General features: G+C 40.9%; 1 protein-coding gene across 1 annotated transcript in view; it reads left to right on the plus strand.

Moving 5' to 3' along the window:
• Positions 1 to 13,532, plus strand: part of nhsl2 (NHS-like 2) — a 212,234-nt gene that overhangs the window by 169,754 nt on the left and 28,948 nt on the right. Inside the window, 1 exon segment of the mRNA XM_030075541.1 lies at positions 8,962 to 9,208. Coding sequence (XP_029931401.1) covers positions 8,962 to 9,208 — 247 coding nt within the window.

A 13,532-nucleotide genomic window follows, 5' to 3' on the forward strand; every position in this document is an offset into this window, starting at 1 on the left:
CGCCACCGTCTCTCATCTTTTTGTTTCCTTAATCTTTCCAGAACCTTGATCTTCCTTTGATGTTCAGACAGAAGGAAGAAGGCTGTAATAAATATTAACGTCCCTATCACGTTCATATGTTCTCGATTAGCCCCAAAAAGTGGAAGAACGGGCATTCGTTTGTTGTTCTGTTTGATTATTTTAAGAGATGACTTATATGACGACACATTTTCTTTTTACAAGCTACCTTCTTATTTCTTCTGACCGGTTCTAAGCAGCATGTCATGTTGGTTTATGTTTCTTGGTTCACTTTTATTTGAGCCGTGTGAAAACCAAGAAAAAAACCAACATGAAAAAAGTCAAGAATGTGTCAGACAAGTTGTTAGTCCTGACCATGAAAAAGTGATCCAATTTGTTGCCGGGCTCTGGCTCGGTGAAGGTTTTTTTTGTCAGTCTAATAGTTGGTGTTTTCATTAGCTGCAAGCTTTCAAAAAGAAAAAAAAAAAAAATCTGTCTGAAATCTGTCTGTTTGAACAAGAGCAACAGGGTTTCTCATTAATACCGCCACAGTGTTTCATCGCTGAGGAAAAATAAAATCAAAAATCAGTGACAGTGTTTCTCAAAAATGGGCTCATCTGTGGAGCACCGGCTGCAAATATGAGCACAGCGGCCGCAGAATAAAAAAAGTTTGCCGGTGATTAACTGTGTCGAACTGATCTAAACTGAGCTGCACCAAGGGGCGGGATCTCCGTCACGACAGACTGATGCAACCAAAAGTTTTTTTTTCCCCTAGCTGGCATGTGTTTGTACCCGTGTTTGTGCTCAGTAACAGTGTCGAGGATATATATATATATAAAACTTCCTCGTACAGAGAAACCCTAACATGAGAGCAGTGCAAATATCAGAGGTCTTTCCTTATCCTCTTTTCACCTGTCAGGACAGGTGCTGACTGTCTGTAGCAGAGTTAAATACTTGGGTCATATCTTAAATGATCAAGTGAACGATCAAATGAATGATGATGATGACATAGACAGACAGCGACGCATGTTGTATGCACAAGCAAACATGTTGAGAAAAAAGTTATTTTTCTGTTCTAATGAGGTCAAGATAACCCTGTTTAGAGCGTACTGCACGCCACTCTACGCTGCCCCCTTGTGGGTCAACTTTAAGCAGACCAGTATGCAGAAACTCCAGGTTGCTCACAATGATTGTACAGGGTGACCCAAAAAAACGGGAATTTTTGAAGTGCATGTTGGCAGACCTGAGCAAGTGGCAGCACAATTTTTAAAAAATGAAAATTCCATCATTGTTTCTTAAATGGCATGTTTTCAGGTTTCAATTACTATGAATAAAATATTTTTCTTCCATCACTCTTGGTTTTATTGGATTGTTAAAAAGTTCCCGTTTTTTTTGGGGTCACCCTGTATGAGGATTCTACTTGGGAGGCCAAGGTGTTGTAGTGCCAGTGAAATGTTTTGTGGTGAAGGGGTCATTAGCTTTCATGCCCTACTGAGAAGGTTGACCTATAAGTTTATCTGCCGTCTGAATGTCTCAGAGAACATGTTCATCATGCTACTGACTCAATCTTAGTGCTTCCAAGTATCACTCAGGCCTTTGGAATCATTGGTACAGGCTCTTGTTGTAGTCATTCAATCTGCTGATGTTAATTGTTTGATGTTGTCTTGTCTTTTGTTGTGTGTTTTTATTGGACCTTGTGTCTGTCAATAAAGATTGATTGATTGATATCAGGTCATGATATATGAAAAGAGAAAATCTGATTGTGCATGGAGTGCCTTATTATGTTGTACCCATCAAGTTATCAGAATGGTGGCTGTTCATATGGAAAACAAAAAAAACAACATGATTAAAACTCACGACTGTCGAGAATCAGCGTCTTTCTGTCCACTAAGAAAGTTCTAAATAAATGCATAAATAAAAATGTACAGCGGAAGGAAGGGAAAAAAGGAAACTCATTACCACGTTTTTCATTTGGTGCGGCTCAATTAAAAGCAGACCACCTTTATGTAAATCAAAACATCGTTGTTTGTCAGAGAAGAAAGCACAAAAAGGTTCTGTTCATAACTCAAGCAATATCCTAAACCGTGATGTTGAAATCAAGGTTTATGGCGTGTTCATTGGCTGCCGTTGGTTGGTGTCATGGTAACGTCACCGCCACGGGGACGAACGAGGTGCGGGAAGGATTTAAACTCCTTCCTCCAGCTGCAGTTCGCAGCATCGGTGTGGTTTCCCCAGAGTCCGCTCGGAACCGAACCGACACTTTTGAGTATTTAGGCACATCGATGCTTAGGCGTTAAATACACATACAGATGTGGTCAAAGCCTTCTTTCTGTACTCTGTGGCCATTCGTCCATGTTTGTACAGTTTACGGATGCGGGCGAAACAGAGCAGCACCTCTGGAAATTGTGGTGGCAGTGTAGCCAAGAGTTTCAGCGATATGAGGCAAACATTTCTCTCATTGGTAATATTACAGAACAGAATTGCTCGACCTCCTGTCACGATGTGTTTAATGACCTCGTAGACCAACATGGCCATATTAGTTGTTGTCAGAAACTTTGGACTCTGTGCTGCCCTCTAGTAGATTTGTTGCTGAACACCCACGCCAATGTAAGGGACGTATAGAGGCATGTAGGCGGTGGCGGTTACATCGTTTGAAATAGACGTATTTATTTCCATAGGGAGTTTGATTTGGACGTTTGATTTGGACGATTGGGTAAATGCATCAGGGTCCATGGCAGGTGTTAAAGTGTCCTAACTCTCTCTCTCTCTCTCTCTATCTCTGTCTGTCTGTCTTTTTCTCTCCCGGAGTCTCCCTCTCTGTTTCGTCTTAAACTGACTCCAAACACTTTCTCTTTCTTCTTTGGCGGCGGCGCACCAGACGCCCACCTCCGGGGCCGAGCCACCGCTCTCTCTCCCTCTGCCAGCTGTAATATCGATCGCACACGTCTACGTCTTTGGCTCGTATTTCAAAAAAAAAAAAAAAAAAAAAGAAAAAGAAAAAACAGAGTGGGCAGAGTGGATGTAGTATTTTGGTTCTGCTCAGTGAAAATCGTGGGAGCGACTGTGGATCAGGCGTCATCGTGTTCGTTCATTCATTTGGCCGGCGGCTCGGTCGTCCATGAACCTTCAGGGAACGGTGCCACTTGATCATTTTGGTGCTTTGAAAGTAACTCTGATTGATCCTGAGAGGGAAGCTACACCTCATGTTTGTTTGCCCACGTGTGTTTCAGCCAAAACCTGTATGTTTTCTATCATTGTCTCACCTGGACTTGTGTTGAATGTTGATGGAAAAAGTTTCTAATCGCGTCCAGTGAGCAGAACTCCTGGCCAGCTTGTTCATCAGCCAACTTTTTTTTTTTTTTTTTTTTTTGTGGGAAAATTTTTGTCCTGCTCTTGAATTCAAAGGCTATCTGACATTGTTTTATTGGTAAATAAGTTTTTTTCTGTTGTCCACATGCCTTTAAATAACAGACTGAAGTTGCATTTTCCAAAAACGATTTCCCACCCCCATTGTCTGATTCATCGTAATTCATCATCTTGGACACCAGGGAGGTTTAGATCAACTACTTCCCACAGAGTTTACTTCTTCCTGATGGATTTAATTTTATTTTATGAAACAGAGCTGTTACCAGAGCACTGGACTCTGAGGCAACTTTGTTCTTTTTATCATTCATGCTGCAGCAAAAAGTTTTTCTGATTTTTGAAAAGTTGTATTTAACCCTTTGAGCAAAATTCCCTTTATTTCTTTCAAAAGTATGTTCAAAAATAGTGTGTGAACAGGATTTTTTGAAAGTGCTGGTTCACATAGAAAAATTTATGAATAAAACTTTGAAAGAAATAACCCTTATGAAATTAAAATAGACTGACTTTTTCTCACTTTTGCTCTGTTAGAAAAATCCTTTTTTTTTTTTTTTTTTTTTTTTTTTTAAACTTGCCCCTTTTTTGTCCGACAAGTTTCTACACTTTCCGACAACATGTTGCGACATCATAGGCCAAAGTGGATTTTTCTGTTGAAGGGACGTTTGTTCACAGGGTTCAATAAAACATCTCACAATATAAGCCCACAGGTTTCAGAGGGTTAACAGTTTAAAGTACAAACACGTGTTGACCAAAACATAAGACATACAGATAAAAAAGCCTCGTCTGAAGCTCACCTCTGGGCTGAGCGTTGCAGCCAACTCTTCTTCCCCACACATTTTGCCTCTCTTTCACTCCTCTGCCTCTGCTGCTCAAAATAGCTTTCAGGCCATTTACCCAAACTGTCATTATGGCAGCTCGATGGATTTTCACAATGATTTTACTGCAAAATGGCCGTGTGATTCTGTGACGCTTCCCTCGGCGAGCTGCGAAACAGCTCGGCTATGATGACACGTTCTTTTGATCCTCTCCTCGGCACCGTTTCACTTGGATTACTGAATTTGGCCGATTCTCACAAGGTCACCGGAGTTTGTACTTCTGCACGTCTGACTACAGCACGTGCACATTTTCTCAGTGCAGTGTGGCTGACATTGCAGCAACCTTAGAGCAATTTTCGGGTTAGATGCGTAGCTTAAAGGCACTTTAGCAGCAATAGTAGACCTTCAATCTGAGATGGTGTCCAGTCTAAGTCAGGTAAATTTGAAAACACATCGTATTTTCCTCATCAGTATTGGTCCTCCATCTACTCTAGAGCCCTGCATGAGCTTCTGTGGTCATGAAAAACCGGGAAATGTTTCAGGAAAATGATGAAATATCTCCAAAGTTGTGGAAAAGCCATGGACATTTTCAATAGCGATTGTAATCTTTACAAGTTGAGCTAGAACCTTTGAGGGTAGAGCAATTAGGATATTTTTTATGTCTTGGAAATCAGCTTTTGTATTGTTCACGGTCACACATGCACAAACACATCAAGAAACCAAAGGAAATGGAAGAGCAGCCTGCAGAAAATGACGGCTTTGATTGTCCTACAGGATCGGTTCCCATTGGGCTTCTAGTCCTCACTAACACAACATTTTCAACCGCGTGCCTTCCACATGTTAATAATTTCAAAACGCCAGAGAAAAGAGAGAAATTATGAGGAAAAATCACACGGGTCGTTCAGTATCTATAGAGCAGCATTGCCAGAAACTTTGGACGCAGTGTAACGTAAGCTTGACTTGTATGGCCACTAGTCAAGAGCACGGTTTAAATCGAGACTAAAAAAAACAAAGACAGCTTCTTACCGAGTCTCCTCAATTTCAGTTTCCCAGTTTCTCCTCAGTTTACTCGGTTTCGTCATACCTTTTGCAATCACGATGAGGGAATCTTGAACATCACATCGTCAGCAGTGGAAGATAGAAAGTAATGTACAACTCATCCGTCTGCAGGCTTAATGACTCCATGCATCTGTAATTAGAATAAGAGCAAAAAACGGGAATATTTTGCACATGTAAACGTAGTCAGCGTCAGTTCTTATGGCTTGTCGAGCGCATCAGTTTGGACCAGACACTTTTTGAAAACGGCCACATCTCAACCAAAACGCCATTTTCGGATTTACCCGTCTCACGTTCCTGTTGACTGAGCCGACGGATGTCTCTGTTATTAGTGCGTATCTTTTTCTTCTGCCTTTTCTTAGTGCTTTCCCTTCTTCTGCTGCTCCTCTGATATGCTCTTTATCTGGCCTGCAAGCTCTATAAAAATTTGAGGGTTCATATTTATCATTCCTGTCCTGTTTCTTCCACCACATCTACGCTTTTTCTTCCTCTATTCAGTGCAGCACAGTCCATCACCAGAAGACCTCTTTTGTGGCTGGTTTTGATTATTTTTCTCCTCTATTATCCTTTTACCTTTCTCTTTCTCTCCCACTTTTCTTATCTACCATTCTCACTCTTTTGTAAATGGCATCGAATCAGCTTAAAATGGAGAAAACATTTGGATAAAATCTTGGTCTGAAGGCCTGCAGATGACCTCGTCATCTCCTCTCCTTCAAATTCCTGGTTGAATTGATTTTGGTGTTGTTAATCGAATTGAGGCTTTACTTTGTTCTTTGTTGAGTTGAGCCTGTACCACAGAGTGAAAACCCACAGTCTAATTTCCAGAGAAAAAAAAAAAAAAAACGTCTCGGGCCTCAAATGGAAACTAAAACCTCCCTTAGAAGCTGAAGAAGAACTCAATGCAACAAAAGCAGACATAATTTAAACACGAGAAGACGCGTCTCTGACATTAAATAAGATCATGTGCATATGGAGTCACGCTGGAGGAAGATTCCTGAAGTGGTATATGTGTGAGGAATTGCTTTATCACCGTAAAAAATGTCCGTCTTCCCACACCAACTCACAACTGTAGCACATCATTTTTGTCCACATTTTGGACACAAGAGCTCTGTAATTTTGGAGAGAGAGGAGAACCGACCAGATAGGAATGTGAATTGCTGTTTTCAAGGTTTCAGCAGTGTTCTCCTGTTCCCAGTTGGATCCCGTTCACACTTTTCTGATTTTTTTATTTATTTATTTTTTTTTCCTTTTTTGAACCGCGACCAGGCTGAACCCTTGTTCCCTGAATATCTCTGATGATTCATTGTGCGAATGAACAGAAACTGAATGTGATTTTCTGCAGTGTAAAGCATTACAGCTAATGCTCCACCGTCAAAGCTCTTCCCTTGAAGGCGGCTTGACAATACAGACGCTGTTGTAGCAGCATTTATCTGCATTTACACTTACATCGCAGACGTTTGGCTGAAGCTCCTGGAGAAGCGTAGAGTGAACAAGGCGATTCGGTGCAGGCTGATCAGCCGAGCTTTATTCAAACAGAACAGACCTTTAATTTATATTCCAGTGGAGATCTCAAGCCTTACAAAGATACCAAACACATCCTGCTGAATTAGAGGGAAATGTGTATAAAATGATAACACTTTTGCATATGAAAAACAGGTTTTTTACTAACTTTGAAGCTACTTAATGGCAAATTTAGGGAAAAATCATGGGCTAAATAAAACTTGAAGACATTTAATCCAAACCAGATCCACTGTGGAAAAAATGTTGCCTGTTCTTAAACGAGTACTTCACTTCATTTTACTGCTGATACTTATATACTACGACTGTGTTCTAGTATTATGATGAAATTATGGTTTAATATCCCACTAAAACTAAATGAGTGCAGAACTTTCTATTACTTTTACATTCTATTATTTCCACTGCTTAACAGCAGATACAGAATATGGATGTGACACTGTTATACCATGTGGAAAAAAATGTTTTCTATAGGTTTGAAGCGATTAAGGAATAATATATGACATTATGATATACTGTTTGTTATCAGAACTGGCGTACCGTGGCGGTACGAGGCGGTTCGAGGCTGACAACCACAGCATTGTTTCATGATCAATTCATTATTGATTAGCTGATGATTAGCCGCTAAAACAATAATTCCACCTAGAAAAATAGTCGGGATAGTTCACGTTTGAAATGTTTTTTAGAGTTTGGTGGTGGAGGAGCTGAACACCAAGCAGCCATACCGGGTAGCAGCGGCATTGACATGCCAGAGGGAGAAATGGGAAATTCTGCTGCTTAAACAGACTGCAGGTTGGGAGTGCACGTTCGGTAGATGATGTGTGGAGAATGAGTCATGTCGTGTGTGTAGCATAACGCGAGTTGACTGCCTGAACAAGCTCGCAGGCGTTGCTTCATTTCTGCCCGCTGTGTATCTGTTGGCCAGGCAGCATCAAGCAAGGTCCCTGATGAACCTGATGAAGCAGAGGACTTATTCACCAGGACTGTGCATAGGCACCACTGTTTGTATTTGTTGTATTTGCTCAAACCAGAAGTGATTTTTTTTTTTTTTTTTGGTTGGACTTTAACTACAAAGAAGTATGACATGACTGAAATTGCTGCTTATTAAAACTATAGGTTTAGGAGATACACTCTATCGATGCAAATCAAAAGAAATCTCGCTGTGAAAAAATGTGTTGGACTTCTGTCTCTGAGTGAACGCCAGTCAGGGGAGTTTCCCAGAATGCTTTTGGGCAGCGGACATTCACTGAGCCCAGTTCATTGTTGTTTGGCTCATGTTCCCTGTTTAGTTCTTCAGTGTTAGTGTTAGTGTTAGTGTTAGTTTAGTGTTATTAAATTTAAGGTTGGTTTTACATTAGTTGTGCACTGTGACTTTTGAGATAAGATAACACTTTATTTATCCCCCATAGGGGAAATTCAGGAAATTTATTGTTTATTCCTTTGGTTTACCTCCTTCTGCTATGCATTTTGTTACATGACATTTGTGTTTATGCTGCTTCACAGTAAAAGATTGGATGTTGAAGACTGCCAAAGTAGTGTTATCCCTCACAAGTAAACCCAAACTGTGAAGATAATGTAAAGCCAAACTTTTAGAAAAATGTTCAGAAGGGTAATTTATTCATCAAAAAGCTGTTATTCTTTAATTGCTGAATATGGATTCAGATTCGGGTGCATCCCAATTATTCACCCTCCAGGATGTCGCCTGTACAGTGTTAGCCTCTTTCCCATTCATTTCTAGAGCATCCAGATCCTCATTGGCTACTTCAGTAAACAGTTTGTTTGTGCTGCCCTAAGGTGGAGCCTCATCGTCATTTTGTTCATTTTGCTGAATCAAAAGTAATTATTTCAGAGCCGACTGACTTTAAAAAATTGTTGTAAGTCATTGCCTTTAGTTTGTTGAAGCGGTACTGTGCTACAGTTCAATGGGTCAACCATGAACGGTGAAAAGTAGGGTGCCTGGTGTTTGGTGGCAGGTGATGTCACCACCCATAGAGAACAACAGGTGGTGACATCACCTGCCACCAAACACCTGGCACCCTACTTTTTACCCTTTAGAGGTCAGGCTTCACACAGATTTGGGTTTGGGGTTTAGTTACTCTTTACTTGGTGATACATGGAAAGAGAAATGTGGTCACGGTGCCATGAGGATGCTTCTCAGCCAATCAGAATGCGAGGTTTGGGAATTGTGGAATAAAATCTGTCCCATGTCTCCTTCCAGCCGGCGTCCAAGCAGCTCTACGAAGATGAGACCACCTCCTCTGTGTTCGGGCTGAGGTCCATAACCGACCCGTCTCCCTCGCCGTCGCCGTCCCCCTGCGGCTCAGATCGCCCCCCGGTGGCCTGGAGCAGCAACAACAGCAGCAGCAGCACGGCCACCACCGCCACCGGGCCGCCCGTCGCTGAGAAACCCCGCTGGCATCTGGGAAAGCGCGTGCAGGCTCACATCATCCCGCTGGACGTCACAGGTACGGCAACACACACAAACTCAAACGCAAAGGTCACCCCTGGCAGGAATGGAAGTATTTTTGGGGTTTCATCACAGTAGAGATAGGAAAGGAAAGGGATATTGGGGAAAAGAGGCGGATGATGTGGTCTCAGGTCGAATTTGAACCCTTGACATCGCAGTTACAAAAAGTACATTGCACAGGGCGGTCATTTCACCTCCCACCTATTTGCCGAGTTCAATTTGGTGGAACTATGACCTGTGACCTCTTGTTCTCACCAAATTCAATAGAGGAAGCTTTGACCCACACCCTCTTCCTCTTGGCTGCACCTGCCTTCCTACTTCTTCCCAATGCAAAGCAAAGCCACAGTCTCCTGTTGATGTAATGTAAACTACATGCTTAGGCAATAAATAACCATAAATACTCGCCCAAAAGCTAATCCCTAATCTAACCTGCCGGACCCACCTCTTCCGACCAAAGTCCTGTTCAATTCCCTCTTCATGGCCGGTGTTCATGCAAGGTGCCAACTTTCTTTGTTGAGTCTTTTGTGCTTCTATTTGGCCTGAAGTTGAGCTTTTATCAACTTTTTTTCCTCATTGTGGTTGTCCTGAAGAGGATAGATCTACCGTAGCAAGACGTCCAACTCAGATTATCATGTATGAGAGGTGACGTCCTCAAAAACCACAGTACAGCTCATGTAGGAAGCTGATGTTGGCGGTTCATACTTTGGACAGAACTCCGTTACTTTATGTAATTTCAAAGAGCCGAAATGTTATGTTAGATGTGGTCCACTCTTATCATGACAAGAACTCGGCCGTTCAAACGCCACACCACGCCTACGTCACCAAATTGAGCCTAGAAGATGCTAAAAATCGTTTTTTGAGAGAATGACTTTACGTGTTGCTCAAACAAATTAGCCTTGAGTAGTTTTATTGGTAGAAGATCAAAATACATCCGACCAAAAGACGAGTCAGCTCCTTATTTTTTGCGTAAGCTGACAGAAGTTACCCTTAAGTTGACTATGTTGCATTTTCTGGTCTCTGGCTGTGCTGCATTTACCTTCCACACGCTACCCTGGTCACCGTCAGGTCTAATTGAAAATGACTGGCGACTTCAATTAGCAGAATTTGTGTGTAGTTTGTATGGACGACCACCTGTCCGGACTCTTTGGAGGTAACAGAGGCACTGGTGGGACAAATCAATCAAATGAAAATTCGACCTAGATGGCGTTATGTTTCCTCGATTCAGCTTCAAAGGTCTCTGGACAGGTGTGGCTGTCTCAAGGAAGTTTATGAATTCGTCATCACCTAGAACAGACCGATCCTGAGCCATTGTGGCAACAAAGACTCGCTTTATTAGCACGGGTACATGTGATGTGAACACCGGCCCGTTGGCGTCCGTCCAGCCCACAAAACAGCGAGTCCAGTCGGATCTCTAGTCACTCGCTTGCCTGAGAAGCCGCCCCGTCCGACCTCCCAGTCTCTCAAACCATGAAATGAAAAAGGTTCACGTGACCAGAGCAGCGGTGAAAATGAATGGGTCTGGATCCTGGCTGACCACAGGAGGAAAGGTGAGGTGAAATAGCAGAGGCGGTCATGCTCGGTGATAGCCGGCCATTGCCAATTGCCTTCAAGCGTTACCTCGGTTTTATTAGGATTCATGGCCTCAATATCAAAGTTCACCTCTGAGTAATTCAAAAATGGATGGATTTACGCCGCCGGTCAGGTCCTTTTGAGAAAGAACGGGTGGGCGGCAACTATTAGATGGTCTGTGATGGTAATTTGTACTGTATGGTTAAACTAAATCACTACACTGCAGAAAATACCCACCTTCATAAGTCACACTGTCTCACCTTCAGTGGTAAAATCTTGTTTCGCTTCACCTTTGGATTCACTTTTCACACACTCTAATACACAATCAAGTGTAGGCTTGCAAAGTAACACGGCATTAAAAAGAAATGTCCACCTTTTCCACTGCTTTAATGATGATTTTCATGCCGTTGTACCTTTCCATCATGCTGTTATTTTCTAATCAGATGATGTTCTCACGACGGATGCTGAAAACAGAATATCACGATGACCTTGTGGCTTCAAATTGTGAAGAATTCCTTGGCAGACCGTGAAAAAAAAAAAAAATCTCCATCTCATCAAGTCTCTTAGTCTCATCTTCAGTGGTAAAATCTTGTTTGTCTTCCAGTGAGGTAAAAAAAAAAAAACATGCCTGTGGGATGAGATAATCCCACTTGGTTCCGATTCCTAATCGGCTTGTGTCCAGAATTTTCTTGAATTAAGTGTCATGTTATTGATCCTAGTGGGCTGATCTGCCTCATTCTGCCTTGCCTCAGTGTATTTATGAAACTGCACCGGAAGCACGTGGGATTATCTCATCCCACTTGCAGATTTTTAGCCTTGTTTGAAGAAAATCAGCATTTTAACACTGACTATGAGACTAAATTACCTTATAAAATGTTGTTTGTTTGCCGTGGACACACACTAAATGAGTTGTTAAGACGGATTGCAGACTTTTCTTCTGCACGCTTTGCATTGCGGAGCCAAAATCAGACGCCAGCAGCATTTATTGTCTTTGGTATTATTTCATATCAAGCTCACTTTTCTCTCGGGAGCTGCTTTAGTTGTGATAGGAGTCACAGGAGATTAGAGTGAGGGGAAATGCAAAAAGGAAAAGGTTGCGCCTGTGTCTTTAAGGTCGATTCGGTATAATTTGGCTTTGGCTCTTTGCAGATGTTGCTTCATCATAGAAAAGTAAGAGAAAAAACACACAGGTGACTTTCATACCGGCGTCTCACATTCAAGTCTGAATGGTTTTTGCGGAGCTCGCTGTCCCCCCCGCTGTGCTCCCAAAAGCTTCAAAAGTAAGTTTCAGAAGGGCGTAAAATCCATCACGGCAAAATATGAATAGCATGAATACATCAGACAAAAGACTTATTCACTTGTGTTCGTTGCTGTAACTTTCATTTCGCCAACTCTCTCCGCAATCAAAAATAAGTGGCACTCTGCTGCTGAAAATTGTCCTGTGAGACGTGCTGATGTTAGAGGAACAACAACAAAAAAAGTCCTTTCTTCCATTTTCTCGTTATTTGCTTTGTCATTTCTTTTTTCTTTCTTTTACGTGCATATCTGTGTCTCCCATCTTCAGTCTCAGGTCTCGGGGATGTTTTGTTTTCATTTGTTGTCGGGGCGCAGCGGCTCTGACTCCCGCTCCCAGCGCAATCGCTCCCTGTGAAATGAGAGCAAACAGCAAAATGTAGATTTTTGTTTTGTGGGATGCAAATAATGTCAAGAAGACTCCATGGCAATAATGCCATGGAGTCTGCAGACGGACTCCATGGCAACAGGAGTCGGACAGCCGCTCGTCTCAAGAAAATGTTAGCCAATCATTCATTCAGACAAGAAAACCAACATCAGTCAAGAATACACTAAGATTTATTATATTTTAATTACTTAAGTTTATTTATTATTATTTATTATCATTATAAATGTTTATCATTATGTTTAGACAAGAAAACCAACATCAGTCAAGCATACACTTAGATTAATGCAAGTTTTTTCACTGTATTGTATAGGTCTTTATTTATTATGCATTATCTATCATTTATTTTTATAAATGTTTATTACATAATGTTTAGACAAGAAAACCATCGTCAGTCGAACATGCGCTTAGATTTTTGATTTTTTAATTACGTATTTTTTATTTTTTATTATTTATTATTATAAATATTTATCAAGAAAAGCAAGGTCATTCAAGTATACACTTTTATTTATGCAAGTTTTTTTTATTTATGCAAATTTTTCCACTGTAATTTAATTAATTATTGATCTTTTTATGGTTGGATTTTTAAATTTTAATTATTTGATTTTATTTATGATTTATTGTTATTATTGTAAATGTTTATCATTGCGTTCAGACAAGAAAAGCAATGTCAGTCGAGGATACACCTAAATTTATGAAATTATGAAGTTTTTCTTTATATTGCATAAGACTCTTATTATAGAATACTTTTCAATTTTTATTTATTATCTTTTTAAAATTTCAGTCATTTTTTAATTTGTGTTTTTCAGTTGTTTGTGTTTTTCTATAAAGCTCATTGAACTTCACAAGATGAAAAAAAAAGAGGATCAAAGTTTTGGTCGTGGTTAGAAAAATAAAAAAGAAAAAGATGAAAATGTAACCAAATGAAAACAGTCATCTGCTGGAAACTGAGCCTCAAGTTGGATTCTTCCTTTCCTGTTATTTTCAATGTCAAACGACTTCCTTTTTCTCCTCATGCTGCCTTCAGGTTCTCCTTTTGCAATGGCAAAACAGATTTTTCTCACATTTCGTACAA

This window comes from Myripristis murdjan, chromosome 18 (assembly GCF_902150065.1).
Source record: "Myripristis murdjan chromosome 18, fMyrMur1.1, whole genome shotgun sequence".
NCBI classification, from domain to species: Eukaryota; Metazoa; Chordata; class Actinopteri; order Holocentriformes; family Holocentridae; genus Myripristis; species Myripristis murdjan.